The following is a 24,935-nucleotide window of genomic DNA, read 5'->3' as shown; positions in this document are numbered from 1 at the left end:
CTTGCTACCACCGTAATGACGGACAGGCACGCGTCCTCCTCCCGAACCCACGCTTCAGGCGTCTCCAAAGCGCGCAGCGGGGTCCCGTCCAGCTCGAGTGTGCGCCGCAACCTGTTCCCGAGCCAACTAACCCGCCGACCGACGGCTCTCTCGCCGGCGCCCGAAGATCTGCACTCCGATGAGGACGGCTTAAAGGGTGCTCAGCGCCACGGTCAATACCAACCCCAGCCCGAGACGCCCTTCTCGCAAGACGAAATCGTGGCGCGCGACCACAACGGAGAGGTCGAGCTCGGCGACCCGCCAACTCCACTCATTGACGATCCCGAGGACATGGAGGCGATCGAGGCGCGACACGAGAAGGAAATAGAGAAGCAGCGCCTTGCCGAGGCCGTGAAGCAGCATCGAATTGGCCAACATAATATGCCGGCACAGCAAGAAGGTAAGGCTTTCCACCTTTCCCTCTTCACACAGCCAATGACGCGCCAGACACCTGCCACTTTGTTGAATTCGCCTGACTAAAACCAAACCATCTTCTCTCAACTACAGAGCTCCTAGAGGCGGTTAAAGCTAGCTTACGAGCCAAGGTTGCTGCATTAGCAGAGGACAACTGGCTGTACGAACCGGGGCCACGGCCCCAGCGGCATCGATGACTGATGCCCGTTGACAAACGTAAAGATTCATTAGTCCCTCATCGAGTCGCGGTTTGTCCGTCGCTCGGCTTCATGACTCGACGACATTCCCCCATTCGGCTATTCGGTCCCCTTCCTTCAAAAACAAACAGGAGCCCGTCAATCCAACCCCTCAGCAGCAGGCGCCTCTACCCGGCGACCCGCCGGCCTACTCGACCCACCCGCAGGTGCGCCCCCCCCAAACAGACTACCCATCATGTCGAACAACGGATTGCTTTGCCTCGGACGCTGGATTCCAAAGTACATCTCGGCGATCATTTCGAGTGCCGTATCCCAGGCCCCGCCGAGCTCGTTGATGTTGGCCGCATACTTGGTCTTGAGCTGCCGGAAGAGATCAGGGTGGCCCTTCTGCACCGCGAGGAGGAGCAGGCCGAGGAAGTTGAGCAGGGGCAGGCTGGGGAAGATGCGGACATCAGAGCCCTGGGAGCTGACGTCCTGCACGGCAAGGCCCTTGTTATCCGCCACGAGAGCGCTGACAAAGACGCGGTAGGACGCGTTTGCGGCGCGGACGTTGGCAACGAGCAGGTAGGGCAGAACAGCGCGGGCGCAGTACAGCGGTGCCGTGTGCGACTCGTCCTCCTTGTACCACTCGTACTCCATCCGGCCGAGCACCTCGGCCGACTCTTTGGTGCCCAGTATCAGGTGCCGCTCCGCCTCTTCAGCCTCGTGCTCCTCGGCGTACATTGCGCCAACGACGTGGTGCAGCTCTGGGTCGCCTGCGGGGAAGTCACCCAACTTTTTGGACCAACTGCGTTGTGTGATTTGTAGATAGCCTTAGTTAGCAGCGCTCGCGTCTAGAACGGATCAATGCCAGAGCCGATGAGCCCATCCGACAGCGGGGTTGGCAGGGGTGACCACGCACTCCATCATCTCCTTGATGAACTTCTTCCTCATGGGCTCCCCGCGCTCAAATAGCCTCAGACAGGTCAGCAGCTTGCCCCGCGAGCTCCCGTCCGGCTTCTGCCCGGCCTGCCGGTACACGTCCACCAGCAGGATCGCCAGGTCCCCGCCGCTGCCGCCCTGGCCCGCCCGCAGCAGCGTCTGCGACACATTGGACAGGATGTCGACGGCCGCCGACCAGTTGCTCTGCTTGGTGTATCGCGCCGCGACCAGCCGCGTCTCTTGTGCCGCTTCGTACTGCTCCTCGAAGGCGCCCTCGGCGATGCGCTTTTGCAGGCGCGCGATAATCTTTTCGATCTTGGCAGACATGTTGGGTAGGTAGAATGGGAACTTCGGAGTTGCAATATGTATCCGCGTAGGTGGGAGAGGAAGGCTGGGGTTCCAGCTAGTTCGATCGGGCTGAGCTCGCGTGCTAATTAATGGACAGCGACGCTGAAACCTTGTCGTGCTCTGGCCCCGTAGATTTTTGGGAAGGGGGGGGGGGGGGGGGGGGGGCTAGTTCTCTGCCCGCTCCTTCCCCTTTTTTTTTAAAAAAAAAAATCAAGGCGATGGCGTTACGGTGGGACTGGGTTGGAACGGAAGGAGGCGGACGGTTCGTAGGGTCGGCGGGCTGTGGCGGGCTCCTGGTCGTTGAAAGTTTCGGGGACGATTCTGGATGCGATCGGATCAGATGGCAGCCAAGTTCCACGAGGCTCCGCTCTACGGCGACGCCCCGCGTCGGGGGAATGCCCCGCACTGTCTCGTCAACTTAATGCCGGGCAATTAGATAAACGAACCAAGGCCCATGCGATTCTCTTCCCATGACATCTAGTTAATAGTTATGCTCGAGTTCCTAGTTACTGGAAGTACCTATTTTATAACAGCTTTATAACAGCAACGTAATTAGAATCAGCGTAGCATCTAATCCACAGTTTTCGACTTCCCCGCTGCATAGGGGCATGGCTGGGTATGAATTTTGCCTCGGCGAAATATGGCAGAAACACTGGAACTTGGCCAAAACACGTATTCCACAGCATTCCACTGCAGGTTCGTGATTAAGACCCAAGTATAAATCTCGTTATAGTACTCCGTACGTAGGTGCCATTCTCATAGGTCGAAAATATAGAAAGAATCATAAATAGGTGAACATCTCAGGCATAGGCCGAGTTCTACACCAGTCAAAAGAGTAAACTAAGGTATCATAATTAGTGTAAGTCATGGTAGTTCATTATTGTATTTTTCGAATTCGAGCCAAGCTAGTGCTACTACTATGATTTGAATAAGGTATTAAAATTGGGGTCATCACTTTCTCTCTTTCTTTCGTTCCATCGTTTTGTTTAATATTAATTTCTTTTTACCTTCCCTTCTTCTTTAAAGAGGCAGAAGACAAAAGTGTTAACAAGGTAATTCTTTACGCCAGACCGTGTCAATGTACGGATGTACTAAGTACTCTTTAAACACCAACGACAAGCTCGGGTTGGGAGAACAACAAACTCTCCCCTTTTGTTCTCCCTAGCTGTGTAGCTTGCACCCAACACACGGCGCAGGCGGCTCTTGGCTCCCGTAGATGTCCGGCCTCGGCTTCCCAGACACGTTTAGGAAGCCGACGGCGCCCTTGTCGAGGCGGAAGATGGCGTGGTCCACGAGCGTATAGGTGCCGGGGACCACCATCTTCATGTCGAGGATGGTCGCCCCGCCGGGGGGCACGCTGACGGTGGAGACGAAGCGGGCGGGCGGGCTGAGCACGTCGCCGTCGCGGTAGGCGCGCCGGTAGCAGCTGCCGATGACGTGGAGCGAGCTGGTCAGGTTGGGGCCGGCGTTGCCGAAGAAGAGGCGGACGTTCTCGCCGGTCCGGGCGCGCAGCGGCGCGTCCCGCGTCGCCGCCGACTCGCGCCCGTTGAACACGACGACCGCGGGCTCCTCGGCCAGCCCGTTCGGGTACGAGAACTCGACCGTCCGGGAGGGCCTCCCGTCGTCGCCCACCTCGGGCGGCTCGTGGTAGAACTCGCTCTGCATGACGTAGTACTCGCGGTCGGCGTGCGGGAGCCCCTCTCCGCCCCCCGGGACCGCCGGCTGCACGTACATGAGCCCGTACATGCCGTTGGCGATGTGCACGGGCACGGGCGCGGCGGCGCAATGGTAGAGATAGATGCCCGGGCGGAGAAGCCGGAAGCGGGCCGCCTTAGTCTCCCCCTCCTCGGCGGTGGTGAGCGCGGAGCCGCCCCCGGGCCCCGTAAAGGCGTGGCAGTCGATATTGTGCGGGTTACCGGTCGCGTCGCGGTTGGTGAGAGTCAGGTCGACAACGTCGCCGACCCGGGCGCGGATAAATGGCGCCGGGACGGTGCCGTTGAACGTCCACTGCTCGTATTGGTACCGGTTGGTAAGCTGGATCAGCTTGGTGTACGCCGTGAGGGACACCCGGAGGAGGACGGGGTAGTCCCGAGTGATGGGGGGCGGGACGTGGGGTGCTGTCGTGAGGATGGCTTCCTCCACTGGGAGGTGCGCTATGGCTTCGCTGTAGTCTTGGTCGAGCGTTTCGTAGAAGTCCAAGTCGGGACCTGTTTCATGTCCTTCATGTACGGGCGAAGGTGAGATAAACATCTGATGGGAGACATGATCCTGCGTGAGTAACCATGTCTGCTTCGTGCTTTGTCGGTCGCTCCCTGCTTACCGATTTTTTCGAGGACCCCGGAGACTCGGATGCCACGGGCTTGTCCGGTTGTGAGTCCGGTTGTGAATCCAATCGAAGCATTCTCGGGAAGAGGAGAAACGGAGCGAATGCGCCGGCGGCGGAGGCGAGGACGACTGAGACGGGGATTCTCTGCCTTCCGAGCAAGCGTCCGTTCGAGCTAGTTTTTGCAAAAAATGACATGTACATGTACCTGGAGCTTCTGAGATGCAGCATCTGTGTGGGCCGTAGTATTATCCCGGTTGACCGTACAGATTGTTGTTTGACATGTTTGGTAGCCGCCGAAACCAAGGGGGAAGGCATTGTGACCAGGTACTGTATGTACCTACTTTAAATCGGGGCTTTTTTTTGGTGAACGGGTTAGCCCAAGTTCTCAGGTGTCAAGAAACGAGGGGCCATTCGTAGGTTTACCAACTCAGACATGATGGGTAGCCGAGCCTCACCTTCCCAATATTGTACAGGTTGCTGAAATCCGACGATATTCCCCCAAGATGTGATGGATCTCGTTCAGTCTCCTGGATTAGCGGACTTATCTCCGGCATTCGGTCATCATTTGAAGTCAGAATGACGTTCAACGCAAACATCACGACGGAGCCCTAGGTATGGATACCCTAGTGACAATATTCGCAGTACCTGGACCTGAACGTGTCGGGGTAGAGAAGGCGTCAGAGAGAGCGAGGACAATGAATCTTTACAAAAGCCATTACCGCCCAGGGAGGTTGGGGGCTTGCAGTAATTACTCAATTCATTGAGTCCGTTAAAGTAATTAATTCTTCAGAGAACTGCCTAGCCAACGATGGAATGTCAGCTACCGATTAATAGTAGGACTCTCCTGTCAACGCACTAAGAGGCTGCAGTCTCCTTGATTGATCCTCCACAGCTAACAATGTGCTAACTATCTGTTGATATAAGATGTTTCTGTTTCGAAGGAAAGCCGCCTTCCTGTCTCACAGCAAAGAGGGCCCCTCAGATGTACCGTGAGCGAAAAGCTAGTTCGTTGCCTATTATATTGATCTAAAGAGTCACTGCATTGGCTTTCTCCGGGGTCAACGTGACAAAACTTAGGCTGATCGACCCTGAAGCTGCCGATGATCGAGGTTTCTAGATTAACTTTTCTTGTCCATTTCGTCTCTTCCTCCAAGTCCGTGCCTTAGGTAATTAGGCTAGAAGCCCTGGGAGAGAGCCTTGAAAACCAGCTGACACAGCTTCTGTGTACTAATAAACATAAATATCCGACCATATGGAGCTGCCATTTCAAGCAGGCTATGCTGATACCAGACACCTTGGGGGCAGTCGCGAGAGGGAAATATTACATTGTACTGCACCTTCTTCATCTTAATGACATACGCTAAAAAATGCGGCTGTGATGTGCCACGATTCGGCATCTACAGCTTGTCTTGCAATATTAATACATCTGTGATTAATTAACCTTATTCTCCTTTCTTCTTTCTTTAGCGCGAATCCACCCCCTCCCCTTCCGCCTGTGTTAACCCCTCTCTCTGTCTATTGGACTCTCTTCCTATCGCCAACGCCGCCGTACTGTCGGGCTCTCCACATGGTCGTCAACAACCAAGACCACCACCCAAAGTGTCAGCAAACTTGATCAATTGGAGCGAGTTCCCATGAAATCCGCTCATGAGGGTATCATCCATCCATCCGTATCCGAGTTCTGTTGCTGCTCCCGATGTGCAAGCTCTAATCCTATTACAGAGTCCTGACGGGACAACCAGGTCGCTGTGTGTCAATTGCCCCTCTGCCAGGACAGACGATGCGTGTATCCCTGAATGACCGAATCTACCCCCACAAGCGCCAGGCTCCCGAATGCAAGGCTATAAAGAATGAATGCTAACCAATTTAACCTAAACCATAGCCCGATGATCCCACAGCGTACGCAGCAAGCACCTCCCTTCAGGAGAACTCGCTCGGGCGCTGCCGTTTCCTCGCGCACCTTAGACCAGCCTCGTCCACTGGGCTCCTTTACCCCCGCATAGGGCTTGCTTCTCTTCCAACAGCTTTTTTTCCTGCCCCGGCCCACAATTGTTGCTGATGCTTTCTTGGGGGGCTCGCGATGGTCCGAGCGAGGTCAGGGACGTCATCGGCTCGAGGCTTCCCTTTCAACGCCTTCTCCTAGGCGCCTTGGAACCCCTATGTTCCGGAGCCACTGACGGCGGCACCATCTTTGGGATCGCTGAGATCGATCAGCGGCTCCTCCTCACCAGCAACCTGGACTGTGCCGTTAGGCGCGCCGCCGTGGATAATGGTAGCGGCTCCGCTGTTGTTGTTGTTGTTTCGTCTCGCGAAGAGTTGCGCATTTGGGAGCTCCTGCATCTCCTGCATCTTGGGTGGGCTGCCGCCGCCGCTATCACTGTTTTTTATGTCCTGTAGCGATACTTGTGCAAGGGCCGGGGACACGCCCGTCTCCATTTCTACGAAGTTCTCGTACGACGGCGGTGCTGTCATCCTTGCTGTTGGGGGCGGGATATCGACGAGGTCAGGAATGCTTTGGTCCTGTGACGCGGCTACACCGGCGCCGGCGCCGGCCCCAAACATCGAATCGCTGTCGAACGGCGCGTCGCGCATGTCATCGTCATAATCCCCTGCCGATGCGTGGTTGGTATCCATTGAGTCCATGCTGGCCGATCGCTGCAGCCGCTTCGACTGCGAGCCGTCTCCAACCCCCGCGCTGCGCTTATGGCCGAGGCGGTTCGACTGCAGCAGCTCTTGCTTAAAGAGCCGGTTGTCGAGCCGGACGAAGGTTTTAAGCGCGTCTGAAAGGGGTAGGTTATCTTGCTCGAGAGCCTTGTCCGTCGCATACACAACAATGGGTCTGCAGCCAGTGCCACAGGCCTCGCGCATGACCGTTTCATATGCCACCGGCTGTAAGGATTGGTCAGAGCCAGTCAAGATTTCCCTAGCAGGTTGGACTTACTGCGTGTTCAACACTGTTGTCCTCCGGCTTAAAGGATACCTTCCACCACTTCTCTTCCTCAGACTGAGGAGCGCCGTCGGCGGGTGAAGCATTTGATTGGGTAGTTGGTCCGCGTGCCCGATAGTATACGGTATTCATATCATTGACCACCCCGCGGAGAGTGTATTTGTGTGTCGGATTCCACTCTTCATCAGCAGAGGGCACTGTGAGCAGCGAGGAGATCTTGCGGTTGACCTGATGGATAACCCGCCTCTCCCGTAAGATCAATTCTGCGCGTTCACTGTTAGTAACCTTGCAGCTGGTGCGGAGAGAGTAAGATCCGCATACCGTCCATAACGCGCTCAATCTCAGCTAGATTGTTTTCTAGCTCCGCAATCTTGGCCTCGTAGTGAGCTATAACTGCAGCCTCTTCAGGCAGCAAATCGGGCTCGCCTGGGTGTTCTGGCAGGTAGTACTCGCCCTCCCCATCAGCGGACGCCTGCTCATGCTTCCGCCAGTAGGCGCGATACCTGATTCTTCGTATTGCCTCATGACAGCGGCGCACCGCGGCCTTGGTGATGACCCTACGGTCATAAACCTTGTTTGTCTGAGGGTTTACCCATCGTGTCAAACGCCCCTCCTTGTGAAGATTCGCGTCGTATGCCTTCAGTAGAGCAACTGTTTCCATCTGCAGCTCCTGGAGTTTTTTTCCGTTGCTTTTTAAGTATCTGTCGAGGTAGAATGTTTCAGGTATCTCCAGGGGACCTGGCAGCCCATCCTCACCCTGAAAGCGGCAGGTGAGAACTTCCGAGGGCTGGGTGATCCAGGCCACCCGCGCAGCACTGGGATCCTCTCGTGCCAGTCTTAGATCGACAAAGAACAGCCAGTCCAGCACATTGTAGAGATTTTCCGGCAGCGGATCGGCGTCCTTGGTCACCTGGAGATCCAGGAGGCCGAAGCAATCACCGCCCTGGGGACTGGCGTCATCGAACGCCACAATCTCAACTGAGGAAACGAGCGTTTCCCGATTCTCGCGGGCGGCCTCGCCCGTCTCCGACTCGGCAAAATTCTCGAAGAAGTCTCTCTCTGCATCTCCGGTATCCCGTGTGTCCGGATGTCTAGCCCGGGCGACGACGTCCGCCGTCCCGTATGCCCGATCCGACAGCTCGAGGAAGGCCATCAAACGGTGGATCTCATCGGACCAGGAGACAACGGAGTCTTCGTACCATCCGTCGGTGACCGGTTGTTGGGGCGGAAGGATCGGCTCGCCTTGCCACCAGTCGGTCTTGTTTCCGTAACCGTAGCGGGGGGCCTCGCCTGTTTGAAGCAGGGCATTGCGGACGGCGGGGATCTGCTGGTATATCATCAAGAGGGCACCAATGCGATGCTTTTCCCAATCGTTCCACTTGCGGCAACGCAGAAAGACCCGTGCCCCATCTTTCCTCGCTCTCAAGGACGGGTCTGGATCTCGTTCCGTGTGTCCCAGCCGAACCATGGCCCACTCGTCCGCATCGTAATTCGGTCGGGTAGCGGGACCAAACTGCACCGACGAGGCTCCATCGTGGGTGGTAACGCCCGACTGTTGCGGTAGCGGAGGGGGTGGGGGAGGGAACGCGTGAGGACTCTGGATACCCGAGGTATTCAGAGACTCGTTGATGGCTCGTTGGAGCTGGTCTTCCTCTTCTTGACGATTGCTTGGTCTATCCGTGGTGTACTCTGCGGAGGAAAGATCAACGAGGCGGCTAATGGGCGACTTGTTGTTAGCCCTGGACGGAGGCCGTGAAGGTGCGCCGTAGAAGCTGTTCTGCTCGGTCCCGTAGATGACTGGCGCATGGATCACATAGGCTAAAATCAGGATCTTGTCAGCGCAAGACGCCGTAACTATGGGCGACGGAGAAATGTACAGGGAGTGTTAGCGTTGGTGTTCGGTGTATTCTCGCCCTCACGGCCAGAGGAGAATGCACTCTCGTCCCAGCCGTACTTGCGCCTGAACTGCAGCAGTGTCAGCGACCAGAGTGCATCGGAACGAAGGAAACTTCCCGAGCAAATCCGGGGAGCAATGAGGCAGACCTTTTCGGGACCGTCAAGATACTCGTTGACGACGGTATCGACGTTGCCTTGATTGCCTTTCAGCGCGTTCGAAATCAGGGCGTGGTCTCCAAAGCCCGTGACTGCCATTACCGTCTCGATCATGTCCGGAGAGACAGCCACGTCGTTGAAAGCCATCCTGATAATCCTGCTCCGGCACTGCGCCGTCGAAGGCTGTGAAAGTCGGCTGCTGCAGAGCTATCGACGGGACATTTGGTATGAATAAAGCTGGGTCAAGCAGCGTCGGCGAGGGACGGTGGGGGAGCGATGGAAGGTGCTCGCAGTGGAGGGGAAGCTCTGGGTGCCAACCCCTGTTCTTGGCCTAGAGCTAGTGTACGATCCGTACTGTGAAGTGTATTCCGTACATTACATACATCCATACATACATACACTGCGTAAATCGTATCAGTTAGTGTGCCAGGAAGGTAGGGTACTGTCCATGTACCACCAGGTAAAGTACAGTACGTACCTGTAAGTAGTTCTTCCGTGCTGGGAGCCGCTGCTAACGCCGAGCGTTCTTGTTAGCAGAGATGACTTAGTCGTTGTAGTTCTAGTTTGGTTCTTTGGTTGTGTTTTGTCCGTAATTTGCGAGGGTCGGGTCGGGTGCTTTCTTTTCGAATCACCGATACCGCCAAACCGGAAATCTAGTTATTACCGATGCAAGGAAGCTGCGAGTTGGCGATCGACGCCAACGGCGCATGGGCTCTGCAACTGACCCCTTGGCCTCCTTTGAACCCCGCGCTACGTAGTAAGGTTGAAAGATGCTGCGTACTAGTATTTCGTAATGTATTAGGTCTCCCTATTGGTAGATGATTTTGAGAAAAAGAGTGAAGTGTCGTCCTGTCTCTGTGGTGGGCAGCCTTTTCAAGGTCAGTCTTTCACATTGCGCTATTGCAGCGTACTGGAAGCCACTGAAGGAGACAAAGAATTTTTACCACAACATCGCCCGATCGTCAGATTAAGTGTGGACTGAGAACGCAGACGCCTTATCCCGTGCGACCAGTATCCTCCCCCCATATGTATCGCAAATGATAGAACCATAGTGTCACCAGCTAGACTACCAGGCACACGCCAAATTCTATGGGGACCCGTAGTGTAGACCAGCGCCCTGTAAATACAAGCAGATCCCCTTCCGTAACGCAGACCGCAAAACGCCCCCCTTTGTTGTGTTCACCAAACGCTATGCACGCTGTAAATTGACCGGGAGAGCGGAACAGAAAAGGAAAGCAGGGGACACATCTCGACAAATCAAGATTGTGTCCCCGTCGGAGTTCTCTTCATCACTTGTCCTCCTCTTCCTCCCGATCGCTGCCCTCGCCTTCTCCCTCCTCTGCCTCCTCCTCCTCCTCTTCTTCTTCCTCGTAATCCATTTCTTCGTCCTCCCCTGTATCGCTGCCGTCAAAATCGAACTCCTCGTCCGAGCTGCCAGCCCAGAAATCGTCGTCGTCCTCTTGTTTCGGTGGTGGGGCCGCTTCGAAGCTCGTGGGCATCTCAAACCCCTCGGGAATATCGTTCTTTGACCGCTCAACGGTCTCTCTAGCCTTCTCGTAATATTCGCCACGGCGATCGCGATACATGACGCTGGCATCAACGTTGGCCGGGGAGTTGATCTCGGGATCGTCGAGCAGGAGCAGAACCGAGCGCAGCACGCTCTCTGCTCCCTGGAGTGGGGACCACCGCTCGCTCGCATCCTCACCCGACATTATATCCTCGCCAGGCTTGTGCAGAATCGAGATGCAAAGCTGGCCGTCAGGGTAGACGTTGGGGTGGAAGATGGGTATTAGAAAGCGGAACTTGGGCGGCTGGTACGGGTATTCGTCGGTGAAAACCATCTCGGCCCTGAAGTAGCCGCCGTTGAAGGGGCTGTCAGAGTTGATCACCATGAGTGCGAACCGCCATTTGAGGATGTTCTCTTGTTCCTCCTGGCAAACAAATCGTCAGGTCTAAGTTGGGCGGGGACAGCCGATGGGACCAAGTCTTACATCTTCAAAGTTTATCCACTTCTCCTTCCGCAGCGCCTTCATCTCGCTCATGAGGCGCGTTTTTGCGCCGGAGGGCGCCGCCGCACGGGACATGGCGACCAGGGCGGTGGCCGAATGATGAGTAACTGCGGTAGTCGACGAGAAACAGCGGACCCTTAAAAAGTTCCTCCTGAGTTCGTTAGAATGCAAGGAGGAAAAGGTGTGCAGTCAAGCGAACTACGAGCTCGCGGATCTGTATCACACCCGAATCGAAGGATGGAGGCGATGTCGGTGGGCAAAACGCTGGGCTACAAGGCGAGATAGAGTTCTTGAAGTAGAAGTAGATTACACAGTTGATCCCCGCTCCTATTCAGAACTCCAACCAGGCATTGTGGCGGCGCTTGGACAAACAACCTGAAGCTTCTAAAAGAGAACGGAGAAATACTTGTAAGAAAGGGAGGGGTCCTGCGCTGAGGTTGCCTTATATACTTTGCCGATCTTGGGCAGGCAGGAGTCACCCGGACCAACTGGACATTCCAGGGCGATCATGCGGCAAGGAGACGCTGGGCTGAAATCACGGAGCCGCCGACCCAGTGAAGCATTCGGGTTTCTTGGCATCAGCGCCCCGCCACAAGTCTCGGGCTGGCTCGGGGGCGGGTCCACCAGCTGTGATACCCGCAGCGTTATGGCTGAACATGACTACCTTAGGGGGTTTATGACATCGTCTTCCAGGTCCCCCGTCGCTCGCACTGCTCGATCATAATTTATTCACGGCTGAATTATTCACGTCAAGACCATACCATACTATGATTTGCTTTTGCCGTTGTGCATTGGAAATGGCAAGCCAAAAGCGATGTGGTCTGTTGTTGATCTGGCCAGGAAAGAATCAATCTTTGTTGATGGAATGCTCGAAGTCAATTGCCTCACACAGGCATTCCTGTCCCGCAAGCAATCTCGCTCGACCAGTGGCAACCTTTTGACCTCTCGACCTTCTCCGGCGGCCAGGTGCAAACAGCGTCAGCTTCTACACCCCTTTCCCGCTTCGTTCTCTCTTTGTCTTGCCTTATCGGTGCACGTCTCTTGCACAAACAAATGGGATCAATCACCTGAATGTTCTAAATGCGGAGCAACTGCAGCTCTGAAATTCACTGCATGCCATGCACGTATAATACAGGACATCGGGTATCAACGACAGGACCGCAAAACGGCAAGAAGAACCGCATAAAGCCACCCGCACCTTCCTTTCTGTCCCCCTCCGGCATTGAGTGCGTCAGGCAGGAAAGGACCGTCAGATCTTCCCCGAGTCTTGCGCGCAACAATATGAGCGGAGATGTCTCGCGATACCCTTCACACCCCTTCCTTATACACCGACAGACCACCGTCTCTCCCTCCTGCCCCAACCCGACACTGACCCAGGTCCAGACCCAGGCGCCGCCGCGCCAGGCCCGGCATTGGCAGCAGCTCCAGAAGCCCCCTAAGCCCCCAGGTCGTAGTAGACGCACTTACCCGTGCGGAAGTTATACACAAACGCATTAGGAGCGCTCCCTTCCTTGCGGGTCTCCCACTCCCAACGCCACTGCTTGAGCATGTCATGGATCTCACGCACGTACTTCTTCTCAGCGGTCCCCACGCCGTGCTCCACGCGCCGCCAGCTTTCCGGGTCCGACAGGCTGGTGCCCCGGATGAGGTCTACCACTGCGTCCGACGTCTCGATGGCCGCTATTGGCCCCTCGAGAAAGGTCTGCACCAGGCGCGCCGCGCTCGCGTGCGCCTGCTCGACGACGGCGCGCCGGTTGAACTTCTTGGATTTAGTCTGTGCTACAAGCACGTGCACTTCTTGCTGATTGTTGTGCTCAGTCGTAGCTGAGGTCGGAAGAGCGCCAGTCCAGTCGGAGTGCGGCATGCCGGCGGTGCTGCGAAGCCGCATTCCCGACCGAGATTCACGGTCGCGGATCTCAGATTTGAGCCAGTTGAGGAGCTCTTTGGCCGCAATATCCGCGTCGGGCGCGTCTTTGCGGGCCATATTCTTGATCTTGAGCTGGTTGTCCTGTTTGATGATCACAATCCAGCTGTAGGACTCGTCACGGTAGCTCGAGAGGAGGTCTTCCGGGGATCGAGCATCGCGGGCAAGCTCGGCGCTGATTCCATGTGCCCAGAGGCTTTGTACGAGTTCAATGCCGGAGGAGCGCAGAACGGAAGGGTCGAAGCTTGCAACTAGGACGTCGCACTGTGATTGTTAGCCCCGATCGCCCATGACTCAAGAGGAAATAGGGAGGTCACGTACTCGTTTTGCGCTGAAGATGCCATGGTTCTCCTCGTCCACCGTCTTCTTTAGAAAAGCCTTGCCCGTGGTCTTGGGTACCGGCTTCGCCAGCTGCTTCTCCCAGTTGAGACTGAAGCCGACCGCATGCCGCTCCTCAAAGCGGCTCCCGATCTTGGGACGGTGCTCCTTAATCAAACCGTCATAGCGACCGCCGGCGGCAAACACATCTTTAACCTTCTTGTCGTACAGACAAGCAAAAAGAATACCACCGTGGAAAAAGGCTTCGTTGATGCTGCTGAGGGGAGCGATGTAGACCTTGCTGGTCACCCCGAATTTCTTTGTGTATTCGTACACTTCTCTCAGATGAGCCAGCGTGGACGAAACTTTCTCGCTGTATTCAGTTCCGTCAAAGAGAAGCCTCAGCTTGGAAATGGCCTTACTGGGCGTGTCTGCTGGAGTTAGAGTCTCGGTAATGAACGTGTCGGGAAGAGACACCGACCTCTGAAATCGAATCTCTGTAGCTCATCAACGCTGGTGGCGGACATGCCTACCAGGGGCGACCGAAGCTCACTACGAACCTTCTGCCACGTGAAGTTGCGGATATTCAACTTGCTCAAAACCTCGGCAGCAGCGCGCCTTGCGCCAACCTCCACTCCGCAGAACTCGAATATCAAGTGCAAAAGGTCCGAGTGGCCGAGGTGGAAGCATACCGGGGTCGAAGACGTGGTCGGAAAAGCGGCAACAATCTCATCTAAGACCTTGATAACCTCAGCCTCTTTTAGAGCAAGGTCCAAGGCATCTGTGGTGACGATATCGAAGTCGACTTCCCCGTAAACGTCCGGTTGTCCGCCGTCATGGCGATCTCGAAAGATGTTCCCAAACGAATAGGAGCGCTGTGGTACCGTGCAGTTCGTAACCCTGGCGAGGGAGCGAGCATGGCCCATGACCAGATCGAACGGGAGCTGGAGAACTGTGCCGTTCTTATCGAGCAGGTGGACAGCATTCGGCCCGTAGTGCGGCGATCGGGGATAGAGCGACGCCGTGGGGGCCTCGACTGCACCATGTCTCCGAAAAATCGAGATCAAGACGTCCTTGACGATGAAACGCCGCATCAGATCAGCAGGACTAGGGATAGACGAAGACATGTCCCACGCGTAGTCCTTGACCTGTTCGACCTGACGAGAAAACAGAGTCTCGAGCATCTTCTGGAAATACGGCGAGTTCGGGTCGGCCACCCCGGCAATGGCACGGCGTATCGCCTCGCTCTCCATCTGGACCGGCATCTTCCCGCTCTTGAGCAACTCTACGCTAGAGGGCCGATCTTTCGGATTATGAGTCAAAAGAGACAGCAAGACTTCCGTGTGATTCTTGTTCGCAGGCTTGAAATCCGATGGTAGAGCTGGCGGGTTTCTACGCACTTGCTCGAGGACCAGTGCGCGCTGCATGCCGAGCATTGGGGGATACGACATTTCAAAGAAGATGACCCCTAGTGAATACATCTAAAGCTTGTTAGCATAGCGAAGGCGACGAGACGTCGAGTCCTACGCGACTTACATCCACCTTCGCGGTGTAGGATCCACTGCCCCCCGTTCTCACTTCAGGAGCGACGTAAACAGCAGTACCAATGCTCCGGGTCATATCGCTTGCATCGGCGTTAGAAGCAGTCTTGTCCGTTGGTATCTGGCCGCTAGTGGCCAGGCCAAAATCTCCGATCTTCACATTTTCAACCCCGTCCGGGCCTGCGCTGATGAAAATGTTCTCAGGCTTAAGGTCGCGGTGGACAATGTTGAGGCTGTGGATATGGACAAGGCCCTCGAGAATCTGGCGAAAGAGGCGCCAGACCTCCTGGGACTCCTTGAAGAGGTTGCGAGATATCAAGTCGCGAAGAGTCTGGCGGGAGTCAGTTTCAAGCTCGGCGGAAAGGGGGGTTGACAGATGGGGCGCACCCGCTTCTCGCAGTACTCCATGGAGATGTACATGATAGTCCGATATGGGCGAGCGCTCCCTCTCCTCACCCGCGAACCCGGCACCACGAGCTGGTCTTTCGGGGCCTTGCTGTTCAAGGTCGATGTGTCCTCATCCGAGGATGAAACATCTTCTTCATCCTCATCCTCATCCTCATCTTCGTCATCATCGTCGTCGTCGTCATCGTCGTCGTCAATGGCAGAACCATATCCAAACTCGATATATGGATGACCGCTCGACGACATGAAATCCAGGCCTCTGCTCTTGCTCTCCGTAAACTCGATGTTAATGCTGCGTGATACTGTGCCCTTGGATGCTTCCGGTCCCTCAGTTGACGTATCCCCATCCGTATCGGAGTAGTCGGGGACTTCCTCAAGCCACGTATTGTAATATCGAACTACCGCAGGGTGATTCATCTGGGAAAGTAGCCTCACTTCCTTGAGTATTTCGGACAGCGTCTCCTGGGACCGTTGTGTGATCTTCTTGATCGCGTAGAGCCGGCCATCAATCATCTTGCGGGCCCTGACAACCTCTCCGAAACCGCCTTTGCCCAGCCTAGCCTCTTCAACATAATCCTGCAAGTATCTCGAAGCCACGGCGGTGCGATTCATCGAGTCATGACGCTGCCTCCGAGGTAAGCCCAGAGAAAGAGGCATCATCGGACCACCGATAACGGCGGAGTCGTCTTCGGCCAAGATGGGCGCGTTTGTTGCTAAGAACTCACTCGAGCATAGCTCAAATGCCCGGGGACGTTTCTTGGGATCCGACTTGAAGAACTTGGTAACCAGCTCCTCGAGCGGGCCCGAAAGCGAGAGCGATTCCATCAACGCCGATGGAGATTGGTATTTCTCCGGCACGTTCAGGCCGAAAAGCATCTGAAGAACCACGATTCCAAAGTCCCAAACGTCCGTCTTCTGGGTGTATTGGGGCTTGGAGACTCCGGCGATCTCCGGCGGGAACCAGTAGGCTGATTTGGCTGCTCTCGTCGTGGTTAAGGTTACCACTTTGATGTTCATGTTATGCAGCTCTCTCTGATACCCCGCGTCAGCTAGCTTTGGTACAACATCCCCAGCCGGTTCCCTGCAGAGAAGGATATTTCCGGGATGAACGTCCTGGTGCACTATTCCGTTATTATGTAAGAAGGCTAAGGCATCGAGTAAGTCCGTTGTCCATATCTTGGCTTTGCTGATGTCGATGTGACCAGCGAGATCTAGTAGTTCGTCGACCGGGCCCTTGTCGCTGAGGGCGGTCAGAACGCTGATAGTCCAGAGGGCTGGAGAGGACGAGTCGGTCTCGCTGACGGAGCGGTCGATTTTGAAGTCAAAGAGCTCGAGGAGATTCTGATGTCGCAGTTTCTTGAGTGACTCGAGCTGCAACTCCAACGACTGGAGCTGCTTCTTTAATTGGACCGAGTCCTTGCCATGGTACTTCAGCTCCACCTGCTTGAGGGCCAGGCTTGGACGAGCGTTTTTGGCGGGGAGAACTGGCTTGACCTTGTAAACAGTGGTTACCGGACCCTCCCGGTAAACCATCCTCCCAGTGACGGTCTGGAAATACAGTGCGTTTCCCGATCCGTCGGTCAGCTTGCACGGTTGGTCAAGAACCAGGGCGACGTCGGTTTCGGCAGAGTCCTCCACGAGACGGTCAGGCGATAATCGCTGGGTTCGATTCTTTTTCCTCGACTCTTTCGCCCTGCTCCTCTGCCGCCTGAGCTCCTCCTGTACCATATCGCCAAGGACGCGCTCCTCTTCCTTGCTCTCCTCAAGTCTTTTGCGTTCCTCCAGCTCCTTCTCGTTCCTCGCTTGTTTCGCCAACTCAGCCTCGTGGGCAGCTCTCTCTTCTTCTAGAGAAGGAAGCTCCTGTCCCTGGGCTTTCTTGATAGCGGCATCTTCCAAAATGTCGCGAATGCCCTCAACAATGCGGTCAATCATCTCCTGTTCCTCGTTGGCCCATACTCTCGGCTGTGTCTCCACAAACTTTTGAATCTTGAACTTGGTTGATTCTCTCAAATCACCCTCGTCTTTGATATTCAGCAGTGGAGGCGACTTTGGGTATGTGGCAACGAGAACGACACCCAGGGTCACGGCAACTTCGTGATCTGATGAAGCTTTGATCCTGATGTCGAAGCACGGCTCGGCTTTCTTACCGCCATGTCAGTTGTGTTACAACTAAATGTAAGAATGTCCATTTTTTTTGACTCAGCCTTACATGCCATGCAGTATGTGCAGCGCTATGTTGTATAAAGTCCTCTCCATAGATGGCTTGCAGAGCCATTACCTCATCCTCCTGCAGTTCCTGGTAGCGGGTCTTGGATGCAGGCTCCCCGGGGCCTTTGAGGCCCGGAAAGCTGTCGTTTTCATCCTGCTTAGGCTGTTTTCCAAGCTTCTTCTTGGGAGCCATTGCAGTCTTGCACAACGGAGACTCGATCGTTGATCTTGAGTGGTGGGTCTGAAGACTCAACTAGAAGTTGTGACTGAAACTCGGACGTGGTACCCGCGGACTGGGTTGTAAATGAATTGCACAGCCAAAACTGGCTGTGAGACTTTACGTCCGAGCTGAGCCCATTATTTCCTTAGGGACTTTCTAAGCAAGGTGTCTGGATAAATGAACGAGGTAAAGGGGGGAAAATCGAGGATCAAGAGCGATTGTAGTGTGACTCGACGACGAGACGGCGGGGCTGTAATCTGGCCCAAAAGCTTTGGAAGAAGGTATGAAGTGCCTGGACTCGGTGTAATCGGTAGGTACATACCTGCTATCTGGTGGAACGCTAGCAGTTAGTTAAAGTGGAGCGCCTGCAGCTGCGAGCAAGGCGCGAACCCATGCTCTCTGCCACGGACCCTTGTGGCCACTGACTGCTTTCGACTGCCCCACTCATTTAGTTACCTCTTGCAGGTGAGTTACGCGCTTCGCGATCACAGCCCCCCCACCAACGCCCTGAAACTCCACAACAAACTGCTCCAGCCCGCGATGAGTGGCTGCATCCGGTAATCAATACACAAGAAGGCTGCCCGCATGTAAACAGCAGCGACGAGCAGTCGACGATAACGCCAAATCCGGCCGGCCACGATCCGTTGACGCAAAACTCGCGGACGGCCGTAAACTGGCGGCAGTGACAAATATTGGCGCCTCGTCCAGGACAGGCGGCAACAGCGCGTCACGATGCTCAGCTGGGCGCTGAAGCGCAATTCGGACAACGCGCGCGACGCGACGGCATCTGGTACGGGAAGCCCTTAATCGTGAAAGCGAGAATGCTCTAGACGCACGGGCTTACGCGGTGTGTAGATGATACGACCCAGATTGAAGCACCCGATACTCCTGCGCCCGTTTTCGCCGTGCGCGCGTTGAAGACGGCGCTGTTTGGTACTCCGGCTCCCAGAGATCGCAGACCTGCGTCGAAAACAGGCAAGGACAATACGGTGCCGCAGAATGGCGACCCAACAGCAGCAATTGCTTCGACGGACAAGTCTCCAGCAAGACCTCCAGGAATACTCCTGACTCCAGGCACCGGTACGGCGCGCCGGAAACGCGTATCCTTTGATCATGATGTGAAACAAGGCTCCGGAGGGACTGCAAGGGCCAGTACGACGGGATTGCCGGACAACTGCCCCGGAAAGTTCCCCAGCCCCTGGGTTGACAGGAACGGGGGCGAAGCGCAATCACGGCCAAAGACGAAGTTGCAACAGGCCATGGAGAGGTCCCGTAATGGCAGCGTCAAAGAGAACGCATCTGACGTGAAAGATTTTGCTTATCCGTCAAAGGAACCAGAGGAGGCATGGGAAGAAGTTGAGGATGATGACGAGTCGGATATCGAGACCGACGTTACCACAGACCTCAACGAACCCCATTCGCGTTCCGGAAAATACTGGAAGTCCTACTTTGAGACTTACCATAGCGATGCAAAGACAGAGATGGAGAAGCTTGTAAAGTACAAGCATCTCGCTAAGTCTTACGCAAAAATGAAAGACGCCGAGGCGCTCGAGCTTAGCCGGAAGTTGAAAGAGGAACAGGAAAAAGTCAAGGCAATGGAGGAAAAGGTTGCCGAGATGTCCCGCCAGGTGGCGTCAGCCTCTACGAGGAAGGGGGGCGAGAGCGACGAGGCGTTGCTGGATGAAGTCAAGAAACAGACAGCCCTCGCGGCGGAGTACAAACTGCAAGTGGAGGAGTTGGAGAATCTGCTTCGGAACAAAATCGATGAAGGTGGAGACGGCCGTCAGCGACAAAGGCGAACCGCATCGCCCCGGACGCAACAGACTCTGATGGAGACCCAGCGGGAGCTGAGGCGTGCGAGATCTCAACTTCGCGAGCTGGAGCGGCTGCAGGAGGAACGGGACCGACTAAGATCCGACCTGAAGTTTGCCGAACAACGGGCCAGCAAGCTCGCCGAGGAGAATCGCAAGCTGTCTAGCGAGCTGTCACTGGGTGCATCGAGAATTAAGGACCTGGAGAAGCAGCTGGAAGATTCCAAGGGTTCCTACGAGAAGTTGAAGGATGATGCCAAGTCCCGGTATCTCGAGGCCCAGCAGGTCCTGCAGAAGAAGAACGCGAAAATCTCGGAGCTTCAGGAGGAGATCGAGTCGCTCAAGCAGGGCGGAGCAGACCACAGACGGGCAACTCGGTCCGCCCGCGCGAAGAGTCTAGACGAAAAAGCCATAGCACGCAGACCTTTAGAGGCGACGGAGAAGGAGGGCGCCCGGATGCTGAGGGAACTCGACGGACCCAGACGCCAAAAAGATGGCGAGAAGGGCGCGACGGGATCAGCAGCGTCGGCGGCGACTAGACAAAGGGCGAAGCGTAGCAGGGAAGATCTCAAGCGTTTACCGCACGACGACGAGACACTTGCTCAGGCCCGGGCTCTCAGGGAGAAGCTCGAGGCCGAGTTTGGCACGAAAGGGCACCCTTCTGCCTCTGTCTTCGATGATCGCGGCAATTTACAGGATAGTCGCAGCTCTGCGTCGAGCGGCCGCTCTGCCCACTCCCGGGAGGGCCAGCCGAACGCGAGCCGTCCCGACCGGCCATCCCGGTCGACCTGGGCGGCGACGTCAACAGAGAAGGCAGTCCTAGACGACCTTATTGCTGGGTGTCGCGAGAACCGAGAGAGCAAGACCTCACTCGAACAACCAGGACGAGTTCCGATCCGGCCCGTGTCGCGAGAGAGCGACGCATCTCCTGACACGGGGGCCGCAAACGCGCAGAACAGTGCCATGAAAACCCCCCGCACTTCGATACCGGAGCACCGGAAGGCAGCGGCGCTTGCTCGGATCCAGCGGAGGATAGCGGAGAGGAAGATGCTACGGCAACAGCTCGGGCGCGATAAGGAGAATGCTCGGAATAATGCGTAAATGTTGCTTGGCTGCTCTGTCTACCTGGGTTGGGCTCCTGGCATTGATCCATGGAATGTTTGCATGTTGTCTCTGCTAATGATTGGCAACTGGGTATTGTCATGAGGCTTTTGGGCATGGTGTTTTGAGATATCCTTTCCTCTGTCGATGGGTTGGTTGGTCGGGATTGTTCTGTTAGTACCTGAGATTCGGGAAACAGCGTCGTATGGGATTACACTAGTGTAATTGATTTTACCTACCTGATTCGGGGCAGAGCGATCAGATAAGCTTATCAATTGATGTCGAGCATCTTGAACCGAATCTCCAAACTCGCCCAAACTCGTACTCCAGAACCGTGAAAACAATTGAGTTCAGATGGACGGCACCGGTGTATCATCTGCTTGTCTTGACGACAGCGAGATAGAAACTGAGATTGCAGAGCTCGAGCGGCGGCTCGCCCAACTCAAAGCCAAACGCCCTCCCTCACACTCCGCTCGCGCCTACCCGCCACCCTCCAGTAAGTCTCACGCACGACCTCACTCCAATACTACTTTGAGTATGAGTATGCCGCCCATGAATCGAAACGTTGTTCTGACCTTTTGCCCCACCAAGAGATCCTCTCTTCTACTCTAAACACCCCGACGCACTTTCTCCTCCTCCTCTCGGACTCGGCCCTCCCCCTGGGGAGCTTCGCCTTCTCCTCCGGCCTGGAGAGCTACCTCGCCCACCAAAAGATCACCTTCCGCCGGCCGTCCTCGTTCGCCTCCTTTCTCCCGCTATCCGTCTCCTCTTACGCGTCCACCAACCTCCCCTTCGCCCTAGCCGCCCACCGCGACCCCTCCTTCTCCAACCTCACCGCGCTAGACGACGCCCTCGACGCCGCTATCGTGTGCACCGTCGGCAAGCGGGCGTCCGTCGCGCAGGGGAGGGCGCTGCTCTCCGTCTGGGAGCGGGCATTCGCCGGGGCCCTGGCAGAAGCCGGCACCGGCAACGGCACCGGCACCGCTCCCGCGAACAGCGGGCACACCCCGGGTGGGGGCGGCGGGAGCGAAGCGCTCAAGGCGTTCTCCGCCCTCCTCAGGACCTCGAGCTCGACCAGTGCTTCCGCTCCTCGCCCCGCCGCCAACAGCAGCAGTGCCCGTCTCGCCACAGCCGCAGCATCGAACATCCCCGGCCACGGCAACGACGTCGACGAGGCGGAGGACGACGCGGCGGCGGCGGAGGAGGAGGAGGAGGAGGAGGATCCCGCGCCGCCACCGCCCGTCGCGGCGCACCTCGCCCCTCTCTTCGGCGCCATCTGCGCCCTCGTCGGGCTCAGCCTGGAACAGACGGCGTACGTGTTCCTGCTGGGCCACGTCAAGGCGCTCGTGTCGGCGGCGGTGCGGGCGGGCATGTTCGGGCCGTACCAGGCGCAAAAGACGCTGGCGAGCGGGGAAGTGCAGGGCCTGATCGCCGCCATGGTCGAGCGCGAGTGGGCGACGCCCGTGGAGGAGGCCGGGCAGAGCGTGCCGGTGATGGATCTGTGGGTGGGCAGGCACGAAGTCTTGTATTCGAGAATCTTCAACAGTTGATGTTCCTCTTTTGTGTTTGCGTTTGGGTGGGTGGGTGTGTGTGTGTGTGTGTGTGTGTGTGTGTGTGTGTGTGTGTGTGTGTGTGTGTGTGTGTGAAACTCGGGGTATGCTTCATGTCTAGCGCGTGATTTGCTTGCATGTCCTCTCTAATACCATGATTGTCCACAATACAAGATACATTTGACGGCTCCCTCCGCTAGTCGCTATCGTCGCTGTCGTCGTAAGCTACCAAGGGTCCAGATGGAGCAGCCTCCTTAGGTTTTGACGTGACAGACACTTGGGCTGCTCGCAAGGCGGCCAGAGTACTGCCCGAGAGAATACCCCCTGCCTGTGGCTCCTCCGACTCCTGATGTCCTTCGGCCTCCGCCGTCTGGCTTTCAGGAGCCTCAATCATCAGGCGCTGCTCGTGCTCGAGCTCGTACCCCTCTCGCCCCCTTGGGTTGACCGCGTTCGGACCTCGTGCAAAATGCACCTCGTCCGGTGCCTCATATCCCTCCAGCCCGTAGCTACTTTCCAGTTTCCGCCGTTTTCGAGCCTCCGGGTCCTTGCCTTCGATCTCGGCAACAAACTCGGCAGGTAACGCCTTCCGGATGGCCTCAGCTGCTTGCTCCTCGATTCGCCTGGCCTCCCGCTTCTGGGCCATCGGGTTCGGGTCCGCCGTTGCCCACCGGACGTTGAGGATTTCGTTGTGATCGAGGGATCTACCGAGATAGGTTAGTGAGGTGAGAACGATAGCCTCTACAGATGCAAACGTACTGGTGCGCCATTGCCTCCTTCGCAAACTGCGCGTTTGCCTCGTTGGTGTACGTCACGAACGCCACGCCCCGATTGTTGAGCACGCGGATGCGCTCGATCTGGCCCCATTCCGCAAAATGTCGCGCAACGATCTCCTCGATGTCGTCCGTCACATGGATCCGGCCAATGTAGATGGTCCGGTTCTGGCGGGTAAAGCTGCCTACACCGCCCATATCATCGCGGTAGTCGCTAAACTTGTCGCGGCCGAAGCAGTCAACGTTTGGGTTGAAGATGTCGTGAATACCGGGCAGCCTGTGCAAGTAATCGCAATCCTGGCCCTTGGGGCTAGCATCATGTCAGCACTCGGAACCACAAGGGAGGAACTGCGATCAGTTTGACGTACCATATCCCCCGAGCGAAAAACAAACAGAAATAAGAACCGGGTCGTGAATCGGCGCGTGTGTACCCGGAGTCCTGAGCAATATTGCATCTTCCCTTTGCGTGTGTCTGCGACAGATATTTGTCCTCCCTGTCGCCCCCAGACCACTTGTTGTACCAAATGTTGAAGACGGTGCCTGTCTGCGGTGGCGGCTCTGACTTGACCAGGGCTGGGTCGATTTGCGGCCGCGCCGGGCGCTTCTTCCGCCGGATAATCTTCTTCACTTTCTTCTCCGTTGGCGGCGCCACCTCGTTGTTGGTCGTAGTGACCGCGAGCTCCTGCGATGGGTTCTGCGCGTCACCGGCCGTTGTGGTGGCCGCGTCGTGCCTCGTATCGACATCTGCCATGCCGAAACTGTGTAGTTCTTCGAGTTAAATTGAAGGCGATTTGCTAAGGAATTGGCAGTTTCGGCGCGTCACGAAGATCGCGGCGAAAGCTAGCTTAAATTACAAAACGACGGCACCGAAGGGCGATGCTGAATCCGTATAAACTTGTTCGCGTGGGTAGCATCCGCATCGAACGTTTTTGCCCATGAGAGTTCTGTGTCTGCTCAGAAGTATCCAGAACTGGTAGTTACAAGGACAGGAGACTGCACACTTTGAACAACAACGAAGACCAGAAGCTGTCGTTTTTCCCGGAAGGCGAGAACGCGAATCTGGACCTGGTCGTTAACTTCCTTTTTTGGGCCTAGATTGCTGACTCAGTAGAGCTTGGTCACGTGCCGAAGACGTAGGATCAAAACGGCAGACCTCGTACTCGCTCAGTTTTTCACTATTCTGTTTCCTAACTCCGTTTCCCATCTATACCGCGGTGTGATCCTAACATTGTCTTGCGATAGTAAGCTCTATTAACGTGTTTGCGAATCTTATTCCTGGCCAACTAGACGCGTTTGTGGCACTACTCTATACGTCTTGGTAGATGGTAAGGCTCAGTAGCTGAGTTGCTACTGGGCAATGCGGGGTAAATTCATAAACAAAGACCCGCCGATAGCTGCTTTTACGTCATCAATCTCTCCCCGCCGACAAACCACGTCCTAGTCAGCTTCGTTCGAGTTGTTAGACTTCCGTAAAGATAACCGAGTATATAGACGACAAGGGGATTAGAGAGACTATAAGCTACTTGGACCTTTCTTTTCTCTTTCTTTATCTTTAACTCTGGATATATCGATCGTATAGAATAGAGGATCGGTGAATATTTGAGGGTATTGTGTTTAGTGAGGAGAGGCTGCGTAGCCTGCTCGGCTGGCTTGACGGTAGAGTACGGGCGGCCTCTGCGTACGATGCCCTTACACTTAATTAGTTGGCTCGAAGCCAGGAGAGCCGGGTCATATACCGCGGCATCGATTTGTTCTCGCGCTTGTCTTGGCTCTTCTCACAGCTAGGTCTTGGTATCTGCCAATTGGGGTTTGGCATCTGCCAGTTGGCGTTGTA

General features: G+C 55.9%; 9 protein-coding genes across 9 annotated transcripts; 3 read left to right on the top strand and 6 right to left on the bottom strand.

Annotated features, from left to right (window-relative positions):
- Nucleotides 1-15: 15 nt before the first annotated feature.
- P884DRAFT_300651 (uncharacterized protein) lies at nucleotides 16-650 on the top strand (the record flags this gene model as incomplete). Its single annotated transcript, XM_069444789.1, has 2 exons — nucleotides 16-439; nucleotides 547-650. The coding sequence occupies 2 exons, from the start codon at nucleotides 16-18 to the stop codon at nucleotides 648-650; spliced, it is 528 nt and encodes a 175-aa protein (XP_069296536.1).
- A 138-nt stretch (nucleotides 651-788) lies between these two features.
- On the bottom strand, nucleotides 789-1,898 carry P884DRAFT_203055 (uncharacterized protein; the record flags this gene model as incomplete). Its single annotated transcript, XM_069438474.1, has 2 exons — nucleotides 789-1,437; nucleotides 1,552-1,898. The coding sequence occupies 2 exons, from the start codon at nucleotides 1,896-1,898 to the stop codon at nucleotides 789-791; spliced, it is 996 nt and encodes a 331-aa protein (XP_069296535.1).
- A 1,182-nt stretch (nucleotides 1,899-3,080) lies between these two features.
- P884DRAFT_202879 (Cupredoxin) lies at nucleotides 3,081-4,440 on the bottom strand (the record flags this gene model as incomplete). Its single annotated transcript, XM_069438466.1, has 2 exons — nucleotides 3,081-4,169; nucleotides 4,240-4,440. 2 exons carry the CDS (start codon nucleotides 4,438-4,440, stop codon nucleotides 3,081-3,083), a joined length of 1,290 nt encoding a protein of 429 aa, XP_069296534.1.
- Nucleotides 4,441-6,043: 1,603 nt separating this feature from the next.
- On the bottom strand, nucleotides 6,044-9,598 carry P884DRAFT_33774 (uncharacterized protein). Its single transcript, XM_069445844.1, has 5 exons — nucleotides 9,236-9,598; nucleotides 9,070-9,157; nucleotides 7,514-9,010; nucleotides 7,187-7,455; nucleotides 6,044-7,134 (listed from the first exon to the last, which is right to left on the bottom strand). The coding sequence occupies exons 1-5, from the start codon at nucleotides 9,389-9,391 to the stop codon at nucleotides 6,403-6,405; spliced, it is 2,742 nt and encodes a 913-aa protein (XP_069296533.1). The 5' UTR covers nucleotides 9,392-9,598; the 3' UTR covers nucleotides 6,044-6,402.
- Nucleotides 9,599-10,041: 443 nt separating this feature from the next.
- P884DRAFT_260890 (ubiquitin-conjugating enzyme/RWD-like protein) lies at nucleotides 10,042-11,175 on the bottom strand. The gene has a single exon (XM_069441505.1). It carries the CDS (start codon nucleotides 11,134-11,136, stop codon nucleotides 10,534-10,536), a length of 603 nt encoding a protein of 200 aa, XP_069296532.1. The 5' UTR covers nucleotides 11,137-11,175; the 3' UTR covers nucleotides 10,042-10,533.
- Nucleotides 11,176-12,309: 1,134 nt separating this feature from the next.
- Nucleotides 12,310-18,103, bottom strand: P884DRAFT_285772 (anticodon binding domain of tRNAs-domain-containing protein). Its single transcript, XM_069443785.1, has 6 exons — nucleotides 17,651-18,103; nucleotides 15,424-17,583; nucleotides 15,032-15,331; nucleotides 13,977-14,976; nucleotides 13,499-13,926; nucleotides 12,310-13,441 (listed from the first exon to the last, which is right to left on the bottom strand). Exons 1-6 carry the CDS (start codon nucleotides 17,840-17,842, stop codon nucleotides 12,689-12,691), a joined length of 4,833 nt encoding a protein of 1,610 aa, XP_069296531.1. The 5' UTR covers nucleotides 17,843-18,103; the 3' UTR covers nucleotides 12,310-12,688.
- Nucleotides 18,104-18,601: 498 nt separating this feature from the next.
- On the top strand, nucleotides 18,602-20,781 carry P884DRAFT_270599 (spindle pole body formation-associated protein-domain-containing protein; the record flags this gene model as incomplete). The annotated part of the gene is made up of 2 exons (XM_069442367.1): nucleotides 18,602-18,659; nucleotides 18,725-20,781. The coding sequence occupies 2 exons, from the start codon at nucleotides 18,602-18,604 to the stop codon at nucleotides 20,779-20,781; spliced, it is 2,115 nt and encodes a 704-aa protein (XP_069296530.1).
- A 326-nt stretch (nucleotides 20,782-21,107) lies between these two features.
- Nucleotides 21,108-22,420, top strand: P884DRAFT_330461 (uncharacterized protein). The gene is made up of 2 exons (XM_069445688.1): nucleotides 21,108-21,316; nucleotides 21,373-22,420. Exons 1-2 carry the CDS (start codon nucleotides 21,136-21,138, stop codon nucleotides 22,329-22,331), a joined length of 1,140 nt encoding a protein of 379 aa, XP_069296529.1. The 5' UTR covers nucleotides 21,108-21,135; the 3' UTR covers nucleotides 22,332-22,420.
- A 35-nt stretch (nucleotides 22,421-22,455) lies between these two features.
- Nucleotides 22,456-24,132, bottom strand: P884DRAFT_285771 (uncharacterized protein). Its single transcript, XM_069443784.1, has 3 exons — nucleotides 23,470-24,132; nucleotides 23,088-23,411; nucleotides 22,456-23,032 (listed from the first exon to the last, which is right to left on the bottom strand). The coding sequence occupies exons 1-3, from the start codon at nucleotides 23,850-23,852 to the stop codon at nucleotides 22,528-22,530; spliced, it is 1,212 nt and encodes a 403-aa protein (XP_069296528.1). The 5' UTR covers nucleotides 23,853-24,132; the 3' UTR covers nucleotides 22,456-22,527.
- Between the last annotated feature and the right edge of the window lie 803 nt (nucleotides 24,133-24,935).

This window comes from Thermothelomyces heterothallicus, assembly GCF_042370625.1.
Source record: "Thermothelomyces heterothallicus CBS 202.75 unplaced genomic scaffold P884_scaffold_15, whole genome shotgun sequence".
NCBI classification, from domain to species: domain Eukaryota; kingdom Fungi; phylum Ascomycota; class Sordariomycetes; order Sordariales; family Chaetomiaceae; genus Thermothelomyces; species Thermothelomyces heterothallicus.
This window is presented reverse-complemented; position numbering and strand designations above follow the sequence as displayed.